The sequence below is a fragment of the Festucalex cinctus genome, chromosome 1 (assembly GCF_051991245.1).
Source record: "Festucalex cinctus isolate MCC-2025b chromosome 1, RoL_Fcin_1.0, whole genome shotgun sequence".
Lineage (NCBI taxonomy): Eukaryota > Metazoa > Chordata > Actinopteri > Syngnathiformes > Syngnathidae > Festucalex > Festucalex cinctus.
This window is the reverse complement of record NC_135411.1, coordinates 53,198,746-53,226,560: the sequence shown is the minus strand read 5'-3', so window position 1 is coordinate 53,226,560 and position 27,815 is coordinate 53,198,746. Positions and strand designations below refer to the sequence as shown.

The following is a 27,815-nucleotide window of genomic DNA, read 5'->3' as shown; positions in this document are numbered from 1 at the left end:
TTATTCAAAGTTTGCTGATGAGCTGATCACATAGCTGTATTGGAGAAGGGAAACAACCAAAACCTGCAGGACTCCAGCCCTCGATGACTGAATTTGCCCAGCCCAGGTTAGCGCTATCCCCGTGCACAATGGCCTATAAATGAGGGTTTGGCGTTATAAAATTGCTGTATTTTAATTCAACAATTTGGGATTTGCACAACAGTACAATTAACCTTTTAGTGAAACCAAAACGTTCAAGCTGCGGTTAACGAACACATACTCAAACACGAGTGATAGCCTCTAAGATTTTACACCTGCACCATAAATCTATTTCCTAGTGCTCGTGGAGGCATTGGCAGCGTAACTACTGTACAACTGCTCTAACTGTAAAACATGACAGGCGTACATTTATTCTGCAAACGAAATCTATGTCGCTAGTTGTATTTCCGAAGTGTTTGCGAAGGCATCACATCTCGTACGTCACAGTTGCTCCGCCCAAGCAGTGGTGACGCGCCAGTGCTTTCATACACATCGAATAGGTAACTGCGCTCCCGCGGCTTCACGGCGCTCATTTAATTAGTGGGACAAACGCGAAATCAGTCGGGATTAAAATACATTTTTTGAACTACTTGGACAACAGAATGTTGCGACACGTGGGGAACAAGGACGTAAAATTGGCGGGCTCCTTTCCAGGATACTTTGGAAGCTGATGAGATTCGATGAGTTCCGGTGGTATTTATTTTTTATTTTTGTATGTCACGAAGTTGGCGGTAGCCGCTTGAAATGATTTGGTGCTTTGTTTTAATCATGGGAATGTATGATAGACTACTTCCTTAATGCCAAGGGTTGTCGCATTGTTGTCACTAAAAGGCTAGTTTGCTGTCGTTTAAGTCAGTCACGAACAAACAAAAGTACTCAGAAATGTGACGTGTTATGACCCTCCACGGCTCTCCTTTACCTATTTTTTTCATTGTGTTTCAAAATGGATTCCATCACCGTCAGTCATTGGGACACCCTATTTGGGCACCTCCAGATGTTTACCCGGAACTTACTTGGCACATTTTCCGAACATGTCAGCATCCGTAGCTTCCCCAAAGGATCACTTCCCGTCTAACTCTCCCACGTGACCACTTTTGTTCATTTATTTTTCTTACCTGGGAACTGCCAACAATTATAATTTGTCATTTCGCTTGTGTGAGACCCGTGTGGACGACAACCCTGTGGGCAACAACATGGCGGTCGGCACGCATGCGCTCTCTTCATGGTGGCGCATGCCGACTGAGTAGGGGTGATGCACGCACACCACCACGACGACACCTGTCATCGCAGGCGGGGTGAGGACACACGTGTGACAGCTCAGGTGAGGAAAATAAATGCCTCCTGATGGCCCCACAACATGCCACCAAAATTGCCTCATCAGCACTTGCATGGATTAAGTAAATGCATGAGACGGAACCCCGTCAAGTCCAACACCCAATATGTCACCTGTCAAAAAATGTAAAAAATAAGTGAAGCCATAAATAAACACGTATAATTAGTTGGCGTACAGAGTAGACACATTTTAACTATGATACAAGTGTAAAAAGAAGCAAATTGCCGTATAATAAAGCATGGCATTTAGCATTCTTAACTGTCTTACAAGTCTAATAAGTGCACTGCAGTGTACCAAAACTATATGAAATGACTTAATCCTGTTGTAAGTAGGGATGCACGATAATATCGCTGGCTGATAATTATCGGCAATTATCGACCAATTTGATATCAAACAGATAAACCAGATAATAGAGAAATCTGCCGATAATTATCGTCAATTTGATTTCATACAGATAAACCAGATAAAGAAATCCAGCAATAATTATAAACATGCCACGTTGGTCCATCTGTTGTGGTTGTGTGGCTCATATAAATAAAATTCAGATTCATGGTGCTTTACATACATTGAAACATTGTGCAAAGTTTATAAAATGTTTCAATGTATTTGTTAGACTTATAGTAGGACTCGAAAGCATATTTTTATTCAAGTTAATTTTGCAAACAATTTTCAACTTATCGGTTATCGACATCACCACCCATAAATTATTGGTTTATCGGTATCGGTAGAAAATAGCATTATCGTACATCGCTAGTTGGAAGCATTTTTTAAATTAAAACATATTTGCCATACAAGTGCAATAAGTAGTCAATAGCTAGATAATACGATAAAAAAAACAAACTTAGATTGTACCATTTTTCGCATTCTTAACTGTCATGTGTAAAAACTAGAAAAAAAAATACAAGTGAACCACCGTGTATTAAATCTATCAAATATTAAAACAATTGAATCATTTGTTGGCATTTCTTAGCATTCTTAACTTTCCTACACTGCGATTGGCTGGCAATCAGCTGGGATAGGCTGCAGCACCACAGCGACCGTTGCCGTTCAGAAAATGGATGGCTGGAACTTTCATAACAAGTGTACAAGTAAGTCAACTGACATAAAAAAAAAAAAAAATGGTGGTAACATCAAGTCATATACTGTTAGCTTAAAAACAAGTGAACCACAGTGTATGGTAGGGCTGCACAATATATTGAAAAAAAAATCGATATTGTAATATTGCCCTATTCGATATGCATATCGCAAAGACATGCAATAAGTTTGATATGGAATTTTATGCTTTTATCTGAATTTGACCTGTCAGATTTACCTGTTTGACATTTATTATTACGTGACAAGAAAAGGAGAGAAGACACTCAGTTCAAAGCTCACGAGGAGAGAGGAGAGGAACTTACTGATACAATTCACTACTGCACTCTCTGAAAAAAATCCCCTCCTCCCCCTGTCTTTTTATTTGGTTTCCACGCCCCTAGTTACATGGGTGTTCCAACCGTAATAATGCAAATGCAAAACAGTTGGAACACTGAACTTAATGAAAATGTGCACTGCCATCCAATAGTTAGCTCATTGTTTGCAGATTTCTAGCATTCTTACTATTTGCATTTTATATATATTGTACAGGGGCGGCACAGTGATGATTGGTTAGCATGTCTGCCTCCCAGTACTGCAGAATCGGGTTCGAGTCCAGGCTCCGGCGCTCCGAATTGTCCCTAAATGATGGTTGTCCATCTCTGTGTGCCTTGCGATTGACTGGCAACCAGTTGAGGGTGCACCCCGCCTACTGCCCATAACCAGCTGGGATAGGCTCCATCACCCCCCGCGACCCTTGTGAGGAGCAAGCGGTTCAGAAAATGAATGGATGGATAGATGTATTGTACAACCTTTACAGTGTTAAAGTCTATCTATGATGTGATTTGGTGGAGGTATGTCCACTGTAAATGTAACCTCTCTCTAAAGTTATCTTCTGTGCGTACCTCAAAAATCTGAGCATTTTGGAACATTTTGTAGCATTGCATATCTTTTAGATATGTCATGCACGACATTCAAGTGCAATTGGTTAACAAGACAACTGCATTCTAGTCATAAGATATTGGTGGGGCTGGGGGATAAAATGTTCACTGGGAAAAACGGCCTCAGACTAAACAGCTCGGGGGGGAAGCGTAGTTGTATTGTGTGTGTGGTGGTTCTATGTCCCTGTAGCCCCAGCAGTCCTGGAAACATGATACAAAAAGAAAATAAAGTGGGCATAGCAGAGCGGTCCCGCATTCCGCTTGGAGGCTAATGAGAATCAGGACTGAAGGCAGCATGCAGAAGTGGGCAACTCATAGCCTGCTTACTGTTCTCATTATTCCCAGCATTCCTTGAAGTAACCACCTCCGAGGATTGTAAACACCTTCCTTCCGCATTGGCTGCCATGAATGCCAAGTGGCGGATGCTTGAAAGCAACGTGGCAAAGGGCCGCCGGCGGACGTGCCCGCCATACCTGTGGTGGAATTATTACCCACAAGGCCAATGGCTTGTTGCCACTTGCCACGGGTGCTGATGCCCTTTACAAGTTTTCACATTAAAAAAAATAATAATAAGGGTCATGGAAATAATCGTCTGCAGGTGCAAACTGTGTGCTTCATGAAACTTTTATTAACTTGACTCTTTGTTTTGAGCCAGTCTAACAAATCTTGATGATATTGTAGTCTTCAGACAATACTTGAGGCATGCCCGACTAATTACTGGCAGTACAGTAGAAAGCGACAAGATGTAAAAAAAAAAAAAAAAAAAAAAAACTGGACAAAAGGGGACATTTGGTCACCCTGCAATACAGTAAATGTAGTGGGCTAGGCTACTTGCTGGCAATTATTCTGCCCCCCTTTTACACACTTGGCTACTTGCTTTATGGAGCTGCTTCACGTGGTATCTGCTATTCTGCCAGAAAATAACCTGGTCCTACTGTCACTGCTCAACTTCCAAAATGTGAAGTAGGCCTGACTAATTGCTTCACTGGAGCAATTCGTATGCCCCACTTTGTGGTCTCTGCTGCATTTCCAATACAGTAAATGCTACTGGCCTCTTGCTGGCAAGAAATTATTCTGGCCCTGGCTGCTGCATTAACAGCAATTAATCCTGGCCATGTCTAGTACAGTCTGTGTTGCACTTCCCTTACATTACATGAAACGGACCAGACTAATTGTTGACACTGATGTTCGATTGTTATCCATTACCCATTGTTTGCTGTTTCATAGGGTTGGGTAAATAATCCAAATTTAATTGTGATTTTTATTTTGGCTTTGTACAATCTTAAAAACTAGTGCTGTCAAACGATTAAAATATTTTAACTAATTAATCACACATTTTTCTGTAAATAATCGCAATTAATCACAATTTTCTACTTCTGCTTCTGTAATGACTCGACAGAGTCGATGAAAAACAGATCCCAGAAACGCAGGCTCAGAGGAGGAAAACAATCTCGATTTATTCTTTTGGATAAACCGAAGAAACAAATCTTGCTCGCAGGCAAGACAACGAGATTTACAAAAATGCACTTGCACACAGGCAAGGAACACGGAGGTAACACAAAACACTTGCAAAAGGCAAGGACGGAATAGTAAACACAAAACACTTGCAAAAGGCAAGGAACACGAATGTAACAAAAAACACTTGCAACTGCAAGGAGCACTAACGTAACGGAAAACACTTGCAACCGGCAAGGAGCACTAACGTAACGGAAAACACTTGCAAAAGGCAAGGACTAGAAAAACACAAAACACTTGCAACCGGCAAGGACTACTCGAAAGATACACGGAATCAATCAACGCGGAAATACAAACAAAAAGCGACGCGGAATACTCACACGTGGATACAACTTAAACTAGGACGACAGCAAATTCAGAAGTTAAACAACAGGAGAACGCGGAGAACACTTGGACACAATGGTGAGCAAATAATAATCCGACAGCTGGCTGTTGCTGGTCGGAGTCCCTTTATAGTCCTGATTGCCAACTCGATGCAGGTGCGGGGCTGGGGAACGCCCCCCTCGTAATTGGCACTGGAACACACACACAAGAGCACAACAGGGCTGAGAACCGAACCATGACAGCTTCTACTTTTTTCGTCGAAGATTGTAACAGATATTTATTTGAGTAAAGTCAAAATGGACTCAACCAATTCTCAGAACTTCTCGCTTACAGGTTTAGTTCTGCTCATGAGCATTGGTGTGTGATTCCCCATAGACGTAAATTGAGCAGGGAATTTTGCTCTGAGAAGATACGCCAAAGGCATACAACTAATAGGCACGGTTGCGGAATCCAGGTTCAGAGAGAACAAACCCTGAAACAGTTTGACTTTAGCCACAGGTGCTTTTATGAGCTTGTTTACCTGCTATTTAAGTAGAAGCACCTGTGGCGAAAGCCAATCTGTGGCAGGGTTTTTACTTTCTGGACCTGGATTCCTCAACCCTGCTAATAGGCTATTTGAATTTGGCTCTGCAAAGTGTGCAAATCACTTAGGCTGCATTCAGACAAGCTACGGAGACCGGTAGGGGACATCACGAAAATATTTAAGATAGCAATACAACGCAATCCTATTGCATTATATTGCAATACTATAGTGTTATATTGCGCTCTTAAATATTTTGGTGATGTCCCCTACCGGGCTCCATACTATAGCTACGGCCGGGCACTAATTTGGTATTTCCGGTTGCGCATGTGAAGAACTGTGATTGCGAGACCGGCTTCAGCACAATTAACGTAAACTTTCACTGTATTTCCGGTTGAGTATGACAGGAGCCGATGGGGCAGGGGAGACTTCAAGACGTTTGACCGCAGAGCAAGCCGGGCAGCGAACCGATTAGATATTGACAGCGCGGGCGCATTGGTTTTTGCAGTGACTTCACGGACAGTCAAATCCGTTCTGAGTGTTTCGAGCTGATCAGAATGAGACGCATCCTGTCCAAATCGGATATGAAACTACCTTCCGCAGGTGGTTTCAATCCGTCCTGGAAAATTTGAATTTCATGTGCTTTGTGACTGTTCAGACTACAAAAGAGCCATCCACTTTCAATCTGGATGGGCTCAAAATCGGATTTGGGCTGCCAGTCTGAACGGAGCCTTAAGAGTCCCCCAACAAGCACCAAGCAAGTACAACAAAAAGTAAAACTACCTATAGTCCATGTTTATTCATCTTCACTCCAGTGACTCTTCCAAGTTTGGCTGCACAATGAGTTAACTGAGTTAAAAAAAACAAAAAAACAAACGCTTTAATGAATTTAAATGAATCTCTAGAGTAAACGCTTTAATTTTGACAGCCCTAAAAACATAGAAAAAAATATATATATGTGTGTGTATGTATGTATGTATGTATATATATATATATATATATATATATATATATATATATATATATATATATATATATATATATTGTGGAGAACTGTGCTATTTCCTAACTGTGTGAAAGTACACTGGATGCGCCGTGTTGCTTAAGTGTTCCCCAAGCATGCTTTTACCGATTTAATGACACCCCAGTTGGAGTTTACAGTAAAACTATACACACAACAAAAAGAATTAAACATATGTGTATATTTAAAAAAAAAGATATGCTTCATTTCCAAAATATCGCCACTCGCCAGTGCTAATGCTAAAGACAATGTAATCCCATTGACAGGAAATAAACATTGACTCCCTTGGGTGATGTTCATTCAAATAAATCTTTGAACGTGCTGTAGGAAGACGTTGACCGTGCACAGATAAAATGTACAGTACACATATTCTTCCTAATTTGTGAAAAAAAGTTATATTAATAGAGCTTAAGCAGAACGCTCCTCTTCTACTCTTATCTTATTTTAAGTGAATGTACACCATGCATGCACAGCACCACAATGTCCCTAAGAGGCCAACACGCAAACAACAGGAGCAGTTGGAATCTATTTTTATTTATTGCTTACTATTGCTATTTTAGTATATTTTTATTTTACTTTATTACTAATTTTTTTTTTGGGTTCCTTCAAAGTTATATTTAAAGTTGAGTTTTCAAGCATTCAAAGAACTTTTATTGTTGTTCCAACTCACATTTCTGCATGATATAGCACGGAATACGATACCCAAGCTTAGCCTGCTAGTAAGTCCCAAGACTTGTGAGAATTAAAGTAGAACAAAAAAAACATAATAAAACAAATATGATATAACAAGATAAGGGAGATTCACGGTCTGATTGTGTGCATCGATGCAATGCAGTAAAGGTGAAGCTGCAGCTGAATGAAAATGCTAGAGGCTTGAATTTCACATGACATTTACAAGGTCCTGCGATTAGCTGCCAAACAGTCCAGGGTGTACCCCGCCTCCTGCCCAAAGCCAGCTGAGATAGGCTCCAGCACCTCCCGCGACCCTTGTGAGGAGCAAGCGGTTCAGAAAATGAATGGATGGATATTTGTATTGTACAACCTTTACAGTGTTAAAGTCTATCTATGATGTGATTTGGTGGAGGTGTTTGAAGCGGTTATAGATGAAAGAGGACAGAATCAGTCTCCTTTCAGCAGTTGATCAGAGACGTGCTCACAACATGCATGACGTCACACACGTTTGCTACAAGCTAAGTTTGCTTACAGGCTAGCTCATAAACAAGCAGCTGCTGCGTCTGTGATGAGCCATACACACAAAGAATGGTCCAATTTGTGTATATGATGGTAGTTTAGAGTGGTTGAGTTGTGGTAGTTCTTATTTGTTTGGACTTGATCCTAAAGCAGGAGGTGCAAAGTTGCAAACCATTTTATCTTTAAATATCTGGGTAGATTTGTGGTATTTGTGGTAGTTGTATAAATACTAAGTTTTGAAGTCAATGAATAGTCATTTTTATTTATGGTGATTTCAGTTTCAATCAAAATAATTGTGATTATCATTTTATCCATGATTGCCCAGCCCAACTGTTTGCACACATGCTAAGAACGTGTCTGTGTTTTGTCGACCTACATCATGTCACATTGCCGCCAGAGTCGGCTTTTCTTGGCCAAGATGGCAGCACACTCGCATCCTGACAATTGTTGCGCGTCTGGCTGATAACCTTTTGTCTTCTTACATCCTGCTGGAGGACAAACATCACCGAAAAGCCTCATTTTGAACTCTAATGTTGTTATTTGGTGTTTACCGCAGTTGGACTGGCAACGCTTCTGAAGCTTTGAAGACCACGCCAGCGTCGCCACAATGAGTAAGTCCGCCAAAACGCCGACAACGCGAAACAGACCTGTTTGGTATTCATGTAAAAAAATGAAAAAAACTGAGGCCCTCTTCAGAGCGTTTGCTCTTGACTCCGGTGAGTAAAGGATCGTGTTTCCTTGCTTCAGAAGTAGAGTTCTGCTTCTCCTGACTGTGATGTCAGTCCAAGCTCCACAAGACTAAATGTTTGCTCTACTTGCGAGGCGAAAAACCTGCCCGGATATCAACCGTGGGAGAAGGCAGATCGAAATGCAGTTTGTTTGTTTGTTTGTTTGTTTTTTTAAGACATTGACTTTCTGAAAGGTACTTGCATAGAATAGGAGGGTGAAATTGACCAGAGAATTTCTCAGCTTCAGAGACAGAATCAGAGATGCATGATGCCTGCATGAGAAGGAATCACAGAAAGTTACGGCACAAAACTAAATTCAACTGGAACAGTAACACCCAACATTCATTTTGTTGTGCGAGAAAGGCACAAGCTGAGTCTGACTGAGCCAATTTGGGGGAAATGTTGTGTGAATGATGTTAAAGGTTTGACACTAGTAACAGGCTCGATAGGGGCTCTCGAGGACCGAACTTGGAGACCCCTGCCTTAGCCCCTTTAATACTGGCCATCAAAGAGATTGTCTTTTTCCATCTGTGTAAAAGAACATGGAATGGAGGTTCAGTTTTCTGTTTACGGCGGTATCAAGGACAGTGGCTGTGTGAAAGGGTACACTGCAAAGCTGGGATGGGGGTGTAAAGTTTAACACCAGACACTCACTTGTCCCTGCCACCTTTATACGTCACACCAGACCCTGACATCCTCTAAATATCCGAATGTGGTAATAATTTGCCTTGCTGGGTTCTGTGTGAAAAGGCACAATCTGATGAATTTACCATTGTGGTCCATTTAGTTTGTAGATTTTATTTTTATTTTATTTTTTTTTATTTTCGTTCTGGACAGAGAATTGTCCAACAATCAGTGTCAAGCCCTGCCCTTTAGGTACCTTACTACTGGATTTCATACCCCACGGAAGAATGCGAGAAAGTTTATTAAAATGGGGAAACTGTGAACCAAATATTTGCCGCATTTGTCTTTGTTCAGATGAGCGACAGGCACTCCACTCCATCATGAAGGACCTGGTGGCCCTACAGATGACACGGCGGCAACCCGTTGTACCGTATGACAGCAGCGGTGGTAAACTCAAGACACCTGCTCAGGCTCATAGACAGGTGGGTCATCACCAAGTTTATTTCTTTTAACTGTTTTTTTTTTCTTTAATGTAAAGCTTTGCATTTGTTTTCTTTCAGGTGGATGTCAGGATCAAGTTTGAGTTCTCAGGCGAGAGACGGTGAGTTTGTTGACACGCTTTTGTATACATATCGGCGAAATGTTACAAGTAATAAAAATAAACACATTTCTCGTACTCTAACTGGCAGAGCCTCAGTGTTGTTGGATGCACAAGCGGCGTTGGCGCTGCCTTCCTGACAAATGGGCTCATCAGAGTCGTAATGCTACTTTTATTCACTGGACCCACTGAAGCATTTGAATGCCAGGAATGTGTGCATTTAGTCCCCTGTTAAGATAATAGATGCGCAGTGACATTAGCGTGACGGGTCTTTCATCAAAAAGAGATGTGGACAGCGAGTGTTGGGACGTTCTTCACACGATGGTGTATTTCCTCTCTCATACATACTATGTCTGAAGCCGTCAAATTCCCAGGCCGACTTATCTCACATTGGTCCTTTCCACACATGACAGCAAGCCGGACATTCCTACATGTGTCGCTTATCAGAAGCTAAGCAATTTATGTAAATTAAAACGGTTTTCTCTCAAGATGTCAAATGATAAAAAATTTTAATGGATTAATCACATTTTAGAATTTTGATTAATCATTTACTGTAATGAAAAAGGCTTTTTATTAACATTTTTTGCCTGAGAAATTTGAAGAGCACCTGTTATGTGTTATTTCAACATTTAATGTTATGTCTTCAACATTTTTTGATCAACGGCACACTCATCCTCCTCTTTTTCTAATCAGTTAGTCACTTGCATAATTTAAAATAATAAAAATGACCCCAGTAGTTTTGACATGAACAAATATTCTGAAAGTCATATGCAAACATTTGTTAACTCATTCACTCCCAGCCATTTTCACAGAAGCAGTCCCGTTCGCTCCCGGCTGTTTTAGTGGATTTTGACTGATTTTGCAAGGCCCACAGAATATTGTATTTAATTGCTATAAAAGCATGGAACCTACCAAAAGAAAGATTAAAGTCTCTTCTTTCATCAGGAAAAAAAAGTATGTTTCTATCTGTTCCCGCTTTGCAGCAATTAGCATTACAAGAGAGCTAAGTTTCATCAGTTTTCACAAATCTATTTAAAATTGTAAGTAATTGAGCTTTTTTTCTACATGGCCTTGGTTGATGTCCTTTGCTCTGCTGCCACCTGCTGGCCGTTTGTGTAATAACTACCATTTCTGCAACCGTTCTTTGCAGTTGAGAGGCTGCATCAAGCCTTCTGTATGCTCTAGCATAAAAAAACACACACACAAAAAACGTATAAATACGTCTTTGGGACACTTAGAACATTTAAAAAAACGTATTTATACGTTATTGGGATTAAATGAGTTCAATGCATTACTTTAATGCATGTATGTTTATTGTTCAAACACAAACTGTACTACCTTTAACATAACCGTCCGCTGCCAAGATAAAGGATAATCTGTGGTCAAAATTAATAACTTGTTAAATCTGCGTTAATACATAATTAATGCGATTATTATTTGTGATTAATCAATAAGTTAATGCTTTAACATTGACAGCACTAGTTTTCTCACAAGTTACATTTTCTGAAATAGGCTACCTCAATGAATACATCAAACCCTTGCAATTCTCAGGGGTTATAGGTCAAGCTCTGATACAGCAAAAAGTTTTGAGTAAAAATGTTGAAAAATTGAGACTGGTCTGGGTCACTAGAGACTTTTTGCACATGACATCACAGCCGTCATCACAACGCCTCCTCCCGGATGGTGGACAGCAAAATAGTCACTTGCCTCGTACAGATCCATTGAATCTCGTACAGTCCTGTATCCAATCAATTATCTTCTAAAATGGTCATACCTTGATGTGTGGTCGGTTGTACTAATAGACGAGAAAGGGTGTAAACCAAAGCTAGCTTTTTATCGCATACCTACTGATGAAGATAAAAGACGTCGACGGTATTAGCAGGGCTCCAGGCAGCTCTTAAAAGTATTTGCGGATTTGCAGCGATCATCTTTTACGAGCTTAGTAGATCAATTTTCATATATTTTACGAACAAACATACACTCTGACAGAAATTGTAACGGAGATGTCGAATTATGTGACTGGAATTGATGACTTATGGAAGTGCCCACCTTTTGGCATGTGCTTCAGCACTTTCCGCGAATGTTTGATATTTGTGAAGTCTCACAAAAATACACAGATCGTGTGTACTCACCGCGATCGACAGAAGTAATCCTGCTTCACTCGGTACTCAGTCTGTTCACTTTTTTCGCATTATCAAGCATTCTCATGCTGAAGCACACACCAAAAGGTGGGCACTTCCATCAATCATCAATTCCAGTCAATGACGATGCCCACCTCTGCAAAATCGTATTAACGAGCCAGATAGTTAGCATCCACTCCAATTGCACATGCGCACAGCTTAGTTTTTAAGTATACCTTTTATGAAACTATTAAGTGCATTTGACTGTTTAATAATGAGGGATTAGGTCTTTGTGCTTGGAGTTTTTTTGGAGTCATAATCATGAAATTACTGCATTACGTGCTAGTCGACATAACATAATCATAGTGTTTCAATATAGAACAGAATGTGTACAAATAAGTCAGTTAGCATGATAAACAAGTTTTACCTTTGCATTACGAGCTATATTGTCCCCCGGATGTCAGTGTAGCATCTCGTCCCAGAGACCCAACCAGCAACAAACTTTTAAATCAGCCCCGGCGTAAGGAGGCGATACGGCATCGACTACATAATGATATAGGTCGTGCGCTGTGAATTCCGGCAAAGTCGGCGATTTGATTAACTTGGTAAAAACAGCAGGCGACAGAAGGTTTTCAAACTAGCCATCTCCAACTTAAGTAAATAACGATCTCTATGAGTCCCGACTAAAATGTGCCACTTTGACTGACAGGCGAACTTTGGTGAAGTTGTAGATTGAGATTCCATGGCTCGATAGACAGTAATAACTTTTAATTACCGGTAGTAAAATAACAGTCACTAAGTCGCTCCACATCACTTCCACTTCCATTCCACAGTCATTTCCTTCCACCGTCCATCATTGGGCAGTTACATGATCATATGATGATCACATGATCCAGTTGACGTCGGTGCAAAAGGTCTATTGAAAGTTGGAGTGGAATTTGACACCTTATCAGCTAGCATCAGCTATAGCTGCTCAACCTGCATTGAAAATACAGTAGCTTCTTTTGTAATATGCATTTGCAAAATGAGAGTGTCTATGCATCCCTAAATCAAAATGTGGGAAATGGCAATAGGAAAGTAGTAATTGGTATTTTACGGGTTGGGAAGAGGCGACATATACGCTAGTCCTCACATATCTGAACAAATCATCAGTAAGAAATGTATTTTTAAGCGTAATGCTGAAAGATTCATTTGAAGTGATATTAAATGGTGCAGTGTTTATTTTCACTAATTTTATCCAAAAAAAATGTAATTGCATGCCATCAAACAAAAGTCACAAACAAGTGAAATTGCATTTCCTGCAGCACGCTTGAAGATCTCTCATGGCTCCAACCTGCTGTGGCACATTGGTTGGGATTAGAGATCCGGACGTCACGTGACTATTTCTCTGAAATTGTCATAATTTGTGTCCTTTTATAAAAACTATTCCCAGTCCAGTTTGGAGGATGGGGAATGCTATGATTAGCTTCCAACTGCCTGCACAACACAAAGATGCAAAGGTGCACATGCAGGAATTCTCCCAAATTTGGTCTTCTCTGGTTTTAGGATCCTAACGTTTGGCCGACCGGTTCAGTTCGACGATGTCCAGCACAAAGTCAAACTGGTGTTTGGCCAACAGCTGGACCTCTATTACATGAGCAACGAGGTACATCATGAGTCCACGGTTGTCGTCATGTGGTTGCCTTGTTGACACGCTTGTTTGCATCCTTACAGTTGTCCATCCCGCTGCGAGGCCAGGATGACATGGACAAAGCTGTAGACCTGCTGGACCGAAGCGCCAGCATGAAGAGCATCCGGATCCTACTGCTTGAACATGAACACAACAACGTGAGGCAAATGCACACTGGACAGGACTTTACAACACACTATTGCAGCACTGTTGTTTCTTCACTGCGCAACAGTTGTGAAAACTGGCTTGCAGTGGTTGAGTGTGTTAGCAAATAATACTATGCTAATGTCTTTCCAAAGGTTCTAAACAAATTTTGCCGAACTCGAGGCCCATGGGCCGGAGCCAGCTCACCATATGTGGCACAGCAGAGCTTAACATGCTCAGCTTAATGGGTTGTTTCTTGAGAAAAGTCTAAACTTTGGTATATAGTACAATTTGGAGGATTTACAAAAATGTCATATTAAAGCTTTTTTTCCCTATAAACTAAACTAAGTGTGCTGATGTTATCTGGCTAGCTAGTAATGGATGCTAACTTTAAATGCACTTTGTCTTCTGGCACTGTTCTGCCTCAGAACATTGTAAATGATAAAATATTTACTTCCATAACATGAGCAACTTCTTTGACAGAGTGAGGAGAATCTCATCTCCTTCAGCAACTCACTACTGCCTCCACAGGATTCAAGTGGTATTGCCGCCTTTTTATACTACCAGATCTCCATCTTATAGGCCCCTTCGCCACCCCAGCACGTGCCTTGCAAGCAAGTTCGGATCAAAGCCTCACAGTCCATCGGAGACGTCAGTGCTCCGTACACGTCGTCGGAGCCTAGGGGGCGTCATCTGTCCACCGGTAAGCTGTTGAGTTAATTCATGTATTTTTTTTTACAATTAGTAATAGAGAAATATGTGAAAACCTTTAAAACACACATTAATGCTTGTGTTTTAAGTTTGTAACAGGCTGCTTAATAATTCATTTAATGTTTGGCCAACTGCATTTTAACCAGCCCCGCTCATTTCCCTCTGGATTAACAGGTTCCCAGAATGCGGGGCGAAGCTCGCCACCTCCTGGCTACGTGCCGGAACGCCAGCAGAGGATCGCCCGCCAAGGTTCCTACACCAGCGTCAACAGCGAGGGCGAGTTCATCCCGGAGACCAGCGACCAGTGTGTGAGTCACATATATGTATTCAAATGTATTATTAATGTGCTTATTTTTAACCATCATAAAACGATTTATGCATGTTTCCGTTACAAATGTAAACTTTCTTACCTGGTCTACAAATTACCTTGATTATTTCCACTCGTGTAGGCAACAGACACGTTTAAACAAATATTTCCTAGTACACCAAAAATAAGTCAGTTCCACACTTAAGTTGGGCTTTATTTTAACTGACTAGTCATATTTTTTTTTTTCTTTTATAGGGCTTATTTGTACAGGTAATTTATTTAGTTTTGTTTGTATACAAGCAGTAGAAAAAAACATTTAGATCATATGTCCATTATAACTTAATTATGCTATTTCAGCATTTCAATTCCTGCTAAGTGATGAGTTTGTGCGAAGAATGTTGTTTTGTTTCCCATGCAGGTTCGCGATCCCTGGAGCAGTGCCGAGAGCTCTGTGTCTGGAAGCTGTCAATCTTTGGACAGTAACTCAGACAGGTTGGCATTCCTTAACGCTACTGTAGCTATATACGAAAGTCTATTTTGAACATGAAGTGCAAAACAAAATGAAATCCTCAGGTTCTAGTTTTGTTTTAAGTCACTTAAATCAAACAGCCAACCTTCTCGTTACTGGACGACCGTCTCTACACCCTGAGCCACGGCTGCCCTAAACTAGGTTTCCTATGAGTGAAATTTGTTCCATCAGATGATGCCTCAATTTCTAATAGCTAGTTCAGCAAAATAAATGCTAAATGAAAATACAGTTGTCTTTTGTGGCTTAGCAGCATATTAGCAAGAGGCTAATAAATGGCTGGTAGCCGACTGTCACTCACAATATACCTTTGTCATGCTTGTTTGTCCACTTATTTTCTCTTTCTAAACTGGATACCTGATGGCTTTTCAATTATACTTTTTTGATCCATCATCTTCATTTAAGTCTCAACATCATAGTTTGCCAACGCCGTCTGTTCACCTATCGATAAGCTGGAGTCACGTGACGTAAACAAGTTTGTCCATCCCTCGCACCCCTCCCCCTTGCTTACCTCTGCAGTCACAAATTGAACCCCCCCACCCTTCCCACTTGCCTCTTTCAATTTGAATCTCTGCTGCAAGTTGATGTGAAGACGAGGGCGCCCCAGCACCCAGTCTGCTAATTCGACACAGAAATGAGTGGTAGTTTAGTAGAAACTAGTGAGTTTGGTTCTGTTTTTTTATTTTTTATTTTATCTTATTATTATTTTTTGCGGGCGCCCATTGATTGCGCCCACATCGGTAGCTCACATTGCCCATAGCAAAAAAACGTCCCCTGCCAGCTTCACATTTTGTGTGTAACTCTTCTGTTTTGGCAGCCCCTCTCTGAGGAAGTCTCGCATGCACCGAGCTAAGAGTTATCCTGACAACAGACAAGAATTTTCAGGTGAGAAGCCGCACACAATAAGCCCCTTTTCATGCTGTCCCTTAAACTGGTGTTAAAGTCTCCTCAAGTTAGTCCCTCAATTCCTCTTTAAATAGATAATTGGTTAATTTATTTACTCTAAATAATATACCGGTAATCACTTAGAAAGCCTTAATAGCTAAACATTTTTTTTTACTTATACCTGTACATTTAACTTCTTTTTTTGGCTTAGTACATTTAACCATTTTATTTAATTTTTGATTATTTATTGTTAATAAAATGAGAAATGCTTTTGTATTATATGAATAGAGCAACTGTTGTAATTATAGAATAAATATAGTGAAATAATTTTACATATACAAATCATTAACTATTTTCATTTTATTGAATAATTTATTATAAAGGTATTATCAAATAACTGATTCAAAAATTGTAAAAAACAAACAAACCTGAAATAATAATGAAAAACTATTTTACATACGGAGTACATTTAACATTTTTTTTCTGAAATAATTTGTTTTAAATAAAACTGAAAAAATATAGTATACAAAATATAAATACAAAATAGAAATTATACCCTGATATTTAATTATCATTTGGTTATTACTAAAATGAAAAAAAGTGATATGTTCAATTTGTTATAATCTTATATACAAATGAGCTGTCAATATTGTTTACTTTAAAAACCAAATGTGGCCCTTGAGCACAAACATTTGTGCACCCCGGGGGCTATTTATTAACACTCGTTCTACTTCCAGACAGGGAGAACCACATCTACGACCGCATAGTCGGCAAGGGGGGCACGTACCCTCGCCGTTACCACATCTCGCTGCATCACAAGGACCTGAGCGAAGGTACCATCATCACCAACATCATCATGCCTTGTGGCGACACTCCATACAAACGGCTTTATTTTTATTTCTCGCCGTAGGGCGACGCACCTTTCCACGCATCCGCCGGTCGCAGGGGAACCTCTTCACCCTTGTATCGTCACGCCGCTCACTTAACGGCAGCGACGAAAGCATCGGCAGCTGGCAGCTGGTGGACACCCAGGGCAGGCTCCGACCACAGGAACGCCCCATCGCTCATAAATGTACAGTGTATGTACGACATCCCTGTGCTGGTAAAACAAATCGTGGAACCGGCTTTGTTTTGGGTTTCCCAGCGCCGAGTACTCCAGTGACGTGGCGGCAGGGAAAGCTCCTGGGTCAGGGGGCGTTTGGGCGGGTGTATCTGTGCTACGACGTGGACACGGGACGGGAGCTAGCCGCCAAGCAGGTCCAGTTTGATCCTGACAGTCCTGAGACGAGCAAGGTAAGAAGGGCTTATATTTACGTTTGTATAACTGTTGTGTTATTTAGTAACAGCCCAGGAACTTTAAGTTTTTGGTACTTGTCGTTCCTATAGCAAAAACGTCAATCAGTCCAAACACAAAATGGTTCCACAACAGTTCCTAGTTCTTGTAAGATGTAAAGTTTTATGTTCAAAATGTGTCTTTCTGAGCTGCATTTCCATTTAAAGCCTCGGGATCTTTTAGTTCTTTGTAAATGCTGTTCCTGCAATAAAGAGGTTCCAATCAAATATGTTAAAGTTCCAGTACCGCTCATAAATACCCCGAGCAAGATCTTAATTTTCCTTGTTTGAACAAATAATTTGCCATTGAGACCTCTCAAAAGTACTACCTTGCCGAGAAGGGGTTTAAAACGGGAGTCACCAAACTTTTTGAAACTGAGAGCTACTTCTAGGCTGCTGATTATTGCAAATGGCTACCAGTTTTTTAAACACTTGAAAACACGCTCTAATAACAAATGTGCTCAAAAATACTTTTGTTATTTTTATATACAGTCATTCATAATGAATCATATTTATTAATGTGAAGATACCGATCATGTTAATGGGTTATCACAATTGGGAAGCAGGTAAATATCAGTATGCAACACATTTTCAACACTATTTCTATTTCTGCCAGTGTTTACATTTTCAAATGATCACTTCTACAGCACTCCTAGAAAATCACAATGTCCCATCACTGGTGAGCTATTTTTAGAACAGGCCCGCGGGCTCAGTCTTGCTACGCAAAGATGAACTCTGGTGGTATTTGTTCGTTCACAAACTCCCGAGAATGCATTTGTACCGAGCTCTTTGATTTTCACTGATTTGAACCACTGGCGGTTTGGACCAATCACACAGAGCGGGGTGTTTGGGGTGTGATATGCAGCTGTGACGAAATCAGGAAGCGCAGACGCTGGGGGTAAACAAACAAACAAACAAACCTATCATGGACGAATGGATGCTGCAAATAATTCTGTTCTTGCAGAATTACTCACCGTTTCCTTGTTGAATGTTGAATCGTGCATCTTTAACTGGTAAAAGATGTTACAGGGCTCAACAGTGCGAGAATTTCACTCGCAAATGCGGGCAGCTTTCAAGTGTGTGCTGGTGAAAAGAAATACTGCTCGCACAGCGCGAGTGCGTTAATGCTCCCTCTGCACTATGTTTAAAACGTACATTCGAAAGTTGCCGTGCCCTCCACTGGCTCTCCCGTAGCCAAGAGCGCACGGCCCCGCACCGACTCAGTCGAATAGTATTTGAGTGAAACAAGACCCGCCGCAGTGTGATTGACTGGCTACTTCCTGATCTGCACAGCATATGCATACACGTGCACCGCGCAGACTCATAAAAACATATCTGGCACTTTTCCACCGGACCGGTTCCACACCAAAGCGGCATCTTTGGTCCCTGGATGTCTCCATGGGACTCCTTCAGGGCTGAGCGGTTCCGTTGTAACCGCTGTTTAGAACCCTTTCGGCAGTGGTTCTGCAGCACCGGTCGTCGGGAGACGAGGGGGGCTGTGTTGTCATCTGTCATTTGATTAGCCGACAGCAATGTAGAGAGCAACGCCACGGCACACGCCCATTTCCTTGTTTTACGCGATAGAAGCAAAGGCGCCCGCTGGTCTTCGCCAAAGTCATAAAAATACAGTACATACAATAAATACAATAATGTTTTACAACAATACTGAACTATATTTACAATTTAAAAGGTACTTGTGAATGGATTGGATTTGTAATATTTGTGGTTATAAAAAAAACATTGAGTGCACAACGCTCGCTGGTGGTGTGTTCCCATTCACCTGAATGAGCACGCCAGCGGCAGAGCTCTCCATTAAGAAATAGCGTCACCAGCTGGTCGTGAATCTCAATATTTCATCCATGGTGGTTCATATTAAATTGTAAACGTGGTTCAATGTTGGCGTGACTTACCACTCTTGAAATATTATGGCAGATCTGCATGCACTGGGGAATGCAAGCTTGGCTTGGACAGTTCAAATGATACAGATGAAAAGTTCAGGCGCACATCGGCCGAGGAGCAGGTGAAGAAAAAAAAAAGTACTGACTTTTACTGAGCTAAACAAAATAATGTTCACATGAGTTAAGTTTTATGAAATTATTGACTTGTTTTGATAGCCACTGCTGTTGCAGGCAAACCTCGTGTTCCAATAAAATATTTTGCAACTATATCGAGTTGCGTATCCCTAAGGTCATGCCGTACCTCCACAAAAAATGGTGCGACCAAATCCTGTGATGTGCAACCAACTAAAAATGTTACTCGCACCAGTGCTACCAGTAGAAAAGTTAGTGTAGAGACCTGTGTTCGTGCTGCCCCCCCTGGATGAGAACAAAGGTGACATTTTCATCTGTGGCCGTGATTGCTCAAAACAAATGTGCACAAGATGCCGCATCGTCCAATCAGATCGAAGTATTGTACAGCATGTCCTGTCTTTCCCAAGCAAATCACCGTGGAACAGTCCCAGATTGATATTATTGAGAACTCCCTTGACTGAATAACAATATCTATCTGGCTATTGCCAGATTACCGCAGGCTACTCTTGTGGTCATAAGTGCTACCTGGTCCCCACAGGCACCACATTGGTGACTCCTGGTTCAATATAATAATAGTTTGTGACTGTTTATAAAACACTGATTTTGATGTCATTGTATGCTGATTGACTCAGGATGGCTGCCAGCTTGCTAGATAGCCTCCAAAGAATCATCAAGCTAATGTTATAGTTAGCTTTAGTCAAGCTGTAACTTGTTTGAATCCCAGGTGGTGAACTTTTGAATTCACGTACGTTTTTCCTACAAATAATTCTTGTAAACATACTCAGCCCTGTCTTCCTGTTTTTGCATTTTTTTCATTTCCTGTTTTGGGACAAAAGCTAAACCTGTCCTGTGTGTCATTGCCCGGTCATCCTTTTTGCCTCCAGGTTCACATATTTGCTATGATTTCATGGTTTGGCATTTTTTTTTCATGGTCCAATTTGTTTCACGTGTTCCAGTTTGTTTCGCCCTTTGCTGTGGTCCATGTAGGAGGTCAGCGCTTTGGAATGCGAGATCCAACTGCTGAAGAACCTTCACCATGAGCGCATCGTTCAATACTACGGCTGCCTGAGGGACCGCAATGAGAGGACCCTTACCATCTTCATGGAGTACATGCCCGGGGTGAGTCGGCCGTCCATTTTTGGATCACATAGCAGATGTTTCAACTAGTGATAATCGGTCGGTTGACAAAATGGAAATGGATAGCAAACGTTCCTCTCTGTGTTCCTGATCTAACTTGCAGGCTTTTTTTTTAAATCCCAGGGAAGTGAAAGCTGTTACAGTATTAGAAAAATACAATTGTCCTCGGTGTTTGTAGTTGCTGGAACAAAAAGGTACCAACCAAAGCACTAATCACCCAACAGTGTCTTCTTTTGGCAGATATATTAACCCTCCAACCCCACCTTATACAATAGTTATTGAAGTCCAATCATACAATGGTGGTCAAAATGTGCCTTTTTAAAGGGATTACACCATGGTATTTTAAACCCTTTTAACACTTAATTCTAGACATATAATGATTAAATCTTACCTTTGACACCATAGCGATGTAATTTTTTATGAAACATTAGGTGTTTTGCTGGTTAGTTTTCTAACGCGGAAGTAAAACGGCCAGTTCAGTAAAACCCCGCCTCTCCCCGTGTGATTGCCGCGCCCCCGGCGAGCCGACTGCAGTCTGCTTTTGGAGATCTGCGTTTGAGAATTCCTCTGAATGTAATAAATAGGAGTGTGAATTACCTAGTACCTGACGATTCGATCCGTATCACGATTCATAGGTCACAATTCGATTCAATACCGATTAATCCCGATATGAATTTACAAGTCGATTGTTGCGATTTTTTTACTCAAATTTAGAAAATACCATTCAGTAAACTTGTACAATGTACACTGTAAGATTTGTATGAACATTTATTATTTATTGATCTCAAACTTCAGTGTTATAACTGTGAGCCACTGTATTTAACAAACAGGTTGTAACCTTTTTTCATGTTAGAACAGCATTGAAATAAAATATTAAGGCTTAATGTTCCATTAATATAACATTCTTCCATGCTTAAGGTGTGAAAGTTAGACGTTTTGTTGAATATTTTTTCATCAAAAATGGATGTTAAAAAATCGATTCGGCTGCCTATTGAATCGATTCAAGAATTGCGTGCTGTAGTATCGCGATATATTGCCGAATCGATTTTTTTAACACCCCTAGTAATAAACATTTGAAACAAAATGGCTCCTTGCCACAAGAAATCGTGAAGGAGGACGGGAGGAGAGGGATGACGGGATAGGAAAGAAGGAGGGGGGGGGGACTCTGAGCTGGTCTCGAACCGGGGACTTGCTGCTTACAAAGCGAGCACACAAACCACTATATCATTCCTTCCATTAGGTACAATAGTGCAAAAGTTTTACTTGTAGTTTACACAAGTGTCAGCCAAACCACGTGGGATTTTAATTTTGTGGCATTGCAAATGTGAAGGATAATTGATTGCTTTGAATTCATTTGGACAGAATGTTTACTGATAAAGGCTGATTTTGTCACTACCCCATGGAGGCCTCAGAGAAAGGTGGCTTGCGTTTAGTCCTCAGAGGTGGTGCGGGGGTGGGTCCACACCTTATGACATCATAGTGCCAACAGCTCCTTTTCTCAGGTTGGGAGGGGCTGGTGCTTGGAGAGCAGAATGACCTTGAATTTCTCCTAGAGGGGCAAATGGAAAACACCACTTCAGTCATGTGTTTGGTGAGGAATTAGCATTTTAACATGGATAAAAGCTCCAAAAAAGTTGATTTTTCATGTGCCTTTTTAAAACCTTTCCACCGACAGTTCCAAAGAAGTTAGTTAACCAAAGGGTTTCAATCAGATCAGGGCTCCTTGTCAGTAGAGGGCACTTGGGTGCAACCCTAACATGCACGGTGGTCACCACATCACTTTCTTTGAAGGGAAAAAAGCAACCAAATAAAAATTGGTCATAAAATATAAATATTAGGATAAATGGTATCTAGATAATGAAGAGTAAAGTTGTTTCATTCATATCAGTTTGATTTTCTGATGCATTTCAGTCTTAGCGCCTTTTCAGGATCAGCACAATAGATTGAACCAAGACGTTAGAACCGGCTGTTATGGTTCGATTCTATGCATGTACACGTTCAGGGCTGCAGATACCAACCAAAACCGGGGTGCCAAGTCTGTAAAACATTATTTCAAGTTCCAGTAAGTTTTCATTTTTGGTATATTGACAAGGTTTTTGTTTTGTACCGATAAATTACCTTGAAGCAAGATTTTAAATCACAAAATAGTCATAGTTCACCAATAAATATAGAGGGTTGTCCTTGGATGTAACTTATGTAAGATGTGGTTTTGCTTCCTGTCAGGGTTCTGTCAAAGACCAGTTGAAGGCTTATGGGGCACTGACGGAGAGTGTGACCAGAAAATACACACGTCAGATCCTGGAGGGGATGTCCTATCTCCACAGCAACATGATTGTGCACAGAGACATCAAAGGTAAGCTATATTGCTCGACGGCAGAGGTCGGAGTAAGTCACACATGTACTGTGGCAAAAATCAACAAATCAAATTACTACTAAATTTCAAGCCGGTGGAGTCAAGTCCATCCATCCATTTTCTTAACTGCTTATTTCTCACAAGGGTTGCGGTGGTGCTGGAGCCTATCACAGCTGGCTCCGGGCAGTAGGCGGGGTATACCCTGAACTGGTTGCCAGCAGGGTAAAAAAAATAAAAAAAACTCTAAAATCCAATAATTTGAATTTAAGGCCGAAAAATGTCTAAAATTCTCTGAAGATCTCATATTAGGTCTTAAATATGATTTTGACAGGTCTTAAAAATATATTGATATTACTTTCATTTAAGACATTCATAAATTTCAGTCTTGCTGTGAAATGTCAGAATTTTTGAGGACGCTTTAAACGAAACTCAATATAGGCTACCTGTGCTGTCTGGTCAGAATTTAACACCACAAGTAATGGCTGTGTGCGCGCAGCAGAGTTTAGAACTAGTTAGCAGAGCAGCAGGGAAAACTTAAAACAAAACTGAATTATAGTACTTGCATACATGGGTAAGTGCAAGTTTAATGATTTGTGGCTTCAGGACGAACAGTTCAGTGCATGGTTGAAGCCAGCGAAGGGAAACACATACGAAGCACACTGTGTTTTAAGTGGTCATAGAATACCAGCAGAAAATGGTGTCAATCAGCCACTATTGCTCCACGTCGAGAGTTGGAGCATTGAGGTCCGGCGTGACCCATTCATTATCCATGTGAAATGGGTCTTAAATTGTATTCATTATGGTCTTAAAAAAAGTTTTAAAATTTGTCTTGTTGAAAACTGCAGAGACCCTGTTGACATTTCAAGTGGGGTTAAGCAGGTCAAAGGGAAACCCACTCAAGGAACTTGATATATGTATATAAGTTTAATTTGTTCCGTGACTAAAGTATGCTCGTAACTGAAAAAAAGAATTCTTATCTTGAATCATATTTCTCCATTGGAATGAGTGGAAATGCCGTCAAACAGTTCTAGCCTTCCAAAAATTTCAAACAAAAGAGTTGTTTTTTAATATGCAAAATATATACTAACCCATCTGCATGTTGGAGACTGTGTGGCTGCACTGCAAATTATTTTTTACATATTTTGGTCTTGCTCAGTCTTGTTCCCTTTTGGTAGGATGCCTATGAGATATTGGGGCGAATATTCCCCACAGTTTCCTTTTAATTTTGTTTATTTATACTTGTATTTAGGGACTTTGCCACCACGGAATTTTTCCTCCAATGATAAAATTGGTTTCAGATTTTTAGTTCTTTCTGTAGGAAAACCTTTACAAGGAGGTGGTTAACGATGATAGATGAATGGATTGACATTGTTAATGACATTTTCAAAATGAAATTAATTACTTTTGCAATAAGATCACACCAAAATGTGTTTTGGATAAAGTGGGACAAATTGATCAGGCATATTCTACAGGTACGATCATCTTTTATTTTTTGTCAATTTTTCATCTTTGTTTTACTTCTGTCAATTTTTATTTGTTTGCTAGCATAAATGTGCACCCCAGTGTTCTTTTTCTAGGGAGTTTTAAATTAAACTATTTTATTGCTCTTAAATAACGTTATAAAGACTATTGAAATGTAAATTGATGGACATGTGAACCATGAAAATATTTATTTAAAAAAAAAAAAAAAAAAAAGAGAATGTAAAAAAAAATTACGCTCTGTAATATTATATTTTATAAAGACTCTTTGTTTTCCGGGGGTTGGCTCCGGTTAACGTGCGAGGAGGACAGTGCCCCAGTGTTTACTCATATTTGGAAGTACTTGCGGAGCAGCCAACCAGGATGTAACAGAGAGGCTTTTCCCACTGGCTGGTCAGTTGCTGTTAGTGCTGACTCTGCCAGGCCCTCTCCTCTTGGATGAGCTATCTGAGGTTACTTGAGGTCTCGGAATAGTACATTTTTCTAATACATGCCTCATGGGGAAGATTTTGCACGCATTATATCATACTGGTGAGTTGCTAGTTTTGTGCACGCACGCACAAAACCTTTTCGTTTAAAAATAAAACAAATGGCACACTATGTTGAAAATGACAGTTTTCAAATAGTTCAAGTCTACATCAAGTTGAGTTTTCCATAAATTTTAGTCGCCAAGTTTACTTAAGTTAGACTCACGTCAAGTCTCCTGCCTGTACTTCACAGTACCACATGCAGAATGATGACAATGTACATTTAATTTTTAGGGGCCAACATTCTGCACGACTCTGAGGGCAATGTCAAGCTGGGTGACTTCGGGGCCAGCAAGCGTCTGCAGACTATCTGCATGTCTGGAAACGGCATACGCTCCGTGACGGGCACCCCCTACTGGATGAGCCCAGAAGTCATCAGCGGGGAAGGCTACGGCAGGAAGGCCGACATCTGGTGAGTCCACGCACAACTGGCTTTTTCGACCAAATCTCAAAGTTCGGGTTTCAATGTAAGGTTAGGATTTCAAAAGTGGGGTTTCAAGACAGTGTTAAGATTTTCAAGCTAGGGTTAGGGGTTCAAAGTAGGGTTTCAATTCTGGGTTTGGGTTTCAAATTCAGATTTCACACTAGGATTGTTTTGGGTTTCAAGCTAGAGTAGGGGTTTAAATTTAGTAAATAAGATTTCAAACCAGGGTTAGGGTTTCAAGTTCGAATTTCAAAGTAGGAGTTTCAGGACAGGGATAGGGTTGAGTCAGGACGAGGGTTTCCAACTAGTATTTGAGTCAGGGTTAGGGCTTCAAAGTAGGGTTAAAAGCCTGGGTTTGGGTTTCAAAATAAGGTTTTAGGGCTGGGTTTGGCTTTCAAATGAGGTTCGTATTTAAAGTAGGGTTTTCCAACAAAAGTAACAGGGTGTGTGTCTTTCCAGGAGTCTGGGCTGCACGGTGGTGGAGATGCTGACGGAGAAGCCCCCGTGGGCCGAGTACGAAGCCATGGCGGCCATCTTCAAGATCGCCACGCAGCCCACCAAGCCTCTGCTGCCAGCGGGCACCTCCGAGGAGGCGCATGACTTCGTCCGCCGCATCTTCGTGGAGGTTGAGCGGCGACCCGGTGCCGAGGAGCTGCTCAGACACCCTTTCTCGCACGGCTGACCTGGATGGAGTGTGTGGCCTGTAGCAAAGGTGCAGGTGGGGTGTGGAAAAACAAATGCTGTAGCTGCCTCTTCTTCAGTAAGCTTTGAAAGTGAAGGCCGCGTTCGTTGGCGCAGAGTGATGATGTCATTGGCACTCTTTCGGTTGGACCGTCTTGCACTGCAGTGACACGCACCTGGTCGAATTGAAAAACTGTCTCCTTCAAAAATTCAGTACATTGTGTGGATAAATGTATTGAGACACATGATTAGGGTTTCAAGTTTGGGTATGATGCGAGGGTTGATGTTTCAAACAAGGGTTAGTATTATTGTTTTAAAGTAGGTTTTCAAATAACAGTTTCATGGCTAGGTTAGGTTTTCAGTCTAGGTTTTCGATGATTTTGTAAAGATTACATAATTGAGGTGTGTCTCAAAACATTTGTCCACAATATATACTGTAAGCTCTTTTGAAATTTTAAGGAAAGAAACGCAAGTTGTTGAGTTGGTTTCAGAAAGAGTGTAGTTAAGTGTTACGAGCTATTGATGGATGCATCTTTGGTTGATTGATTGATTAATGGTGTTTCGGGACTCGTGTAATGTTGGAAAAAAAGACAGCAGGTTGTTTGAGCCGTGTCACCAGGAAGTGACTGTTATTGCCTTTGATGTTGGATGTACAGTAATGTGCAACATCACAACTTGAAGCTGCCAAATCTACTCACATCCTCTTGCTGGTAACCTAAATTAGAGGCTGATCATTATTAGCTTTGCCCCGTTTCCGTTTCGTGTTTAAAAGAAGAAGAAAAACAAAGGCCTTAACAAGAAACTTTTACAATCAATTGTTGTATAATCAAGTGCACTTTGTAAAAAATGATTGTTATCAATTAGATTTATATTTACTTCAAATGTGTTTTTATTTTATTTTTTATTTATGCTCCCATTCCATGTCACTTGTATTTTCTGTTTTTTATATATATTTTTATACTCCAGTTGATGTTGTTTTGACAAAGAATGGGTAGAAAGCAGCTGGTTTTGCAAACGTGCCAAATAAATATATCACGGTTCTTTTTCTAATGCAGGAAACAAACTCTGGCTGGCCGGGTTCTGTTTGGGGGCACAAACAAAATTGAAATGAGATGACAATCAAATGACAATGTTGAAAAGAGACATTTTAAATTACATTTATTTTGCTTTTCAGATCAAGAGGTTTGTTGGTTGAGCCAAATGACGACTTTGTTCACCATGGGCAGTGTTCATGCATCAGCTGCAGCATTAGGTACACCTGCACAATATAACATTTTTTTTTTAACTTTCTAAGATAAGTTTTTTTTTTTTTTTTTACTTTTTAAGATACACGTTATCTACAGCCACAATAATAAAACAAACAACTATGTTTAATGTTATGAGGACGTGTTCTTCAACATTTTTTGATCCACTGCACTCTCACCCTCTTCTTTTTCTACTCAGTTAATTACTTTCAAAATTAAAATTAAAATAAAAAATGACCCGATTAGTATGACATGAACAAATATTCTTAATGTCACACTCAAACATTTAAAAGCTTTACTTTTTTTTGCTTTAAGTTGTGTTTATTACGCAAACATAACCTGCGCTTACCTTTAACGTAACC

The 27,815-nt window shown here is 40.6% G+C and overlaps 1 protein-coding gene across 2 annotated transcripts; it reads left to right on the top strand.

The window, feature by feature from the left end:
* The first annotated feature begins 484 nt into the window (after window positions 1–484).
* map3k3 (mitogen-activated protein kinase kinase kinase 3) lies at window positions 485–27,674 on the top strand. Of its 2 annotated transcripts, XM_077542114.1 has the most exons (18): window positions 485–1,339; window positions 2,322–2,439; window positions 8,491–8,545; window positions 9,641–9,768; window positions 9,847–9,887; window positions 13,550–13,649; window positions 13,718–13,831; window positions 14,400–14,520; window positions 14,703–14,836; window positions 15,254–15,327; window positions 16,179–16,246; window positions 16,984–17,079; window positions 17,157–17,318; window positions 17,391–17,539; window positions 20,596–20,727; window positions 22,969–23,098; window positions 25,339–25,516; window positions 25,988–27,674. In XM_077542114.1, the coding sequence occupies exons 3-18, from the start codon at window positions 8,542–8,544 to the stop codon at window positions 26,208–26,210; spliced, it is 1,854 nt and encodes a 617-aa protein (XP_077398240.1). In that variant the 5' UTR covers window positions 485–1,339; window positions 2,322–2,439; window positions 8,491–8,541; the 3' UTR covers window positions 26,211–27,674. The 2 variants fall into 2 exon arrangements, with proteins under 2 accessions (XP_077398240.1, XP_077398233.1); XM_077542107.1 differs by lacking the exon at window positions 2,322–2,439.
* The last annotated feature ends 141 nt before the right edge of the window (window positions 27,675–27,815 follow it).

Bases quoted from the DNA above. Each gene is read 5' to 3' on its own strand.
- map3k3 (XM_077542107.1), top strand. The intron at 14,521-14,702 runs GTAAGCTGTTGA...CTGGATTAACAG, and splicing joins GGGGCGTCATCTGTCCACCG to GTTCCCAGAATGCGGGGCGA. The intron at 25,517-25,987 runs GTGAGTCCACGC...GTGTCTTTCCAG, and splicing joins GGCAGGAAGGCCGACATCTG to GAGTCTGGGCTGCACGGTGG.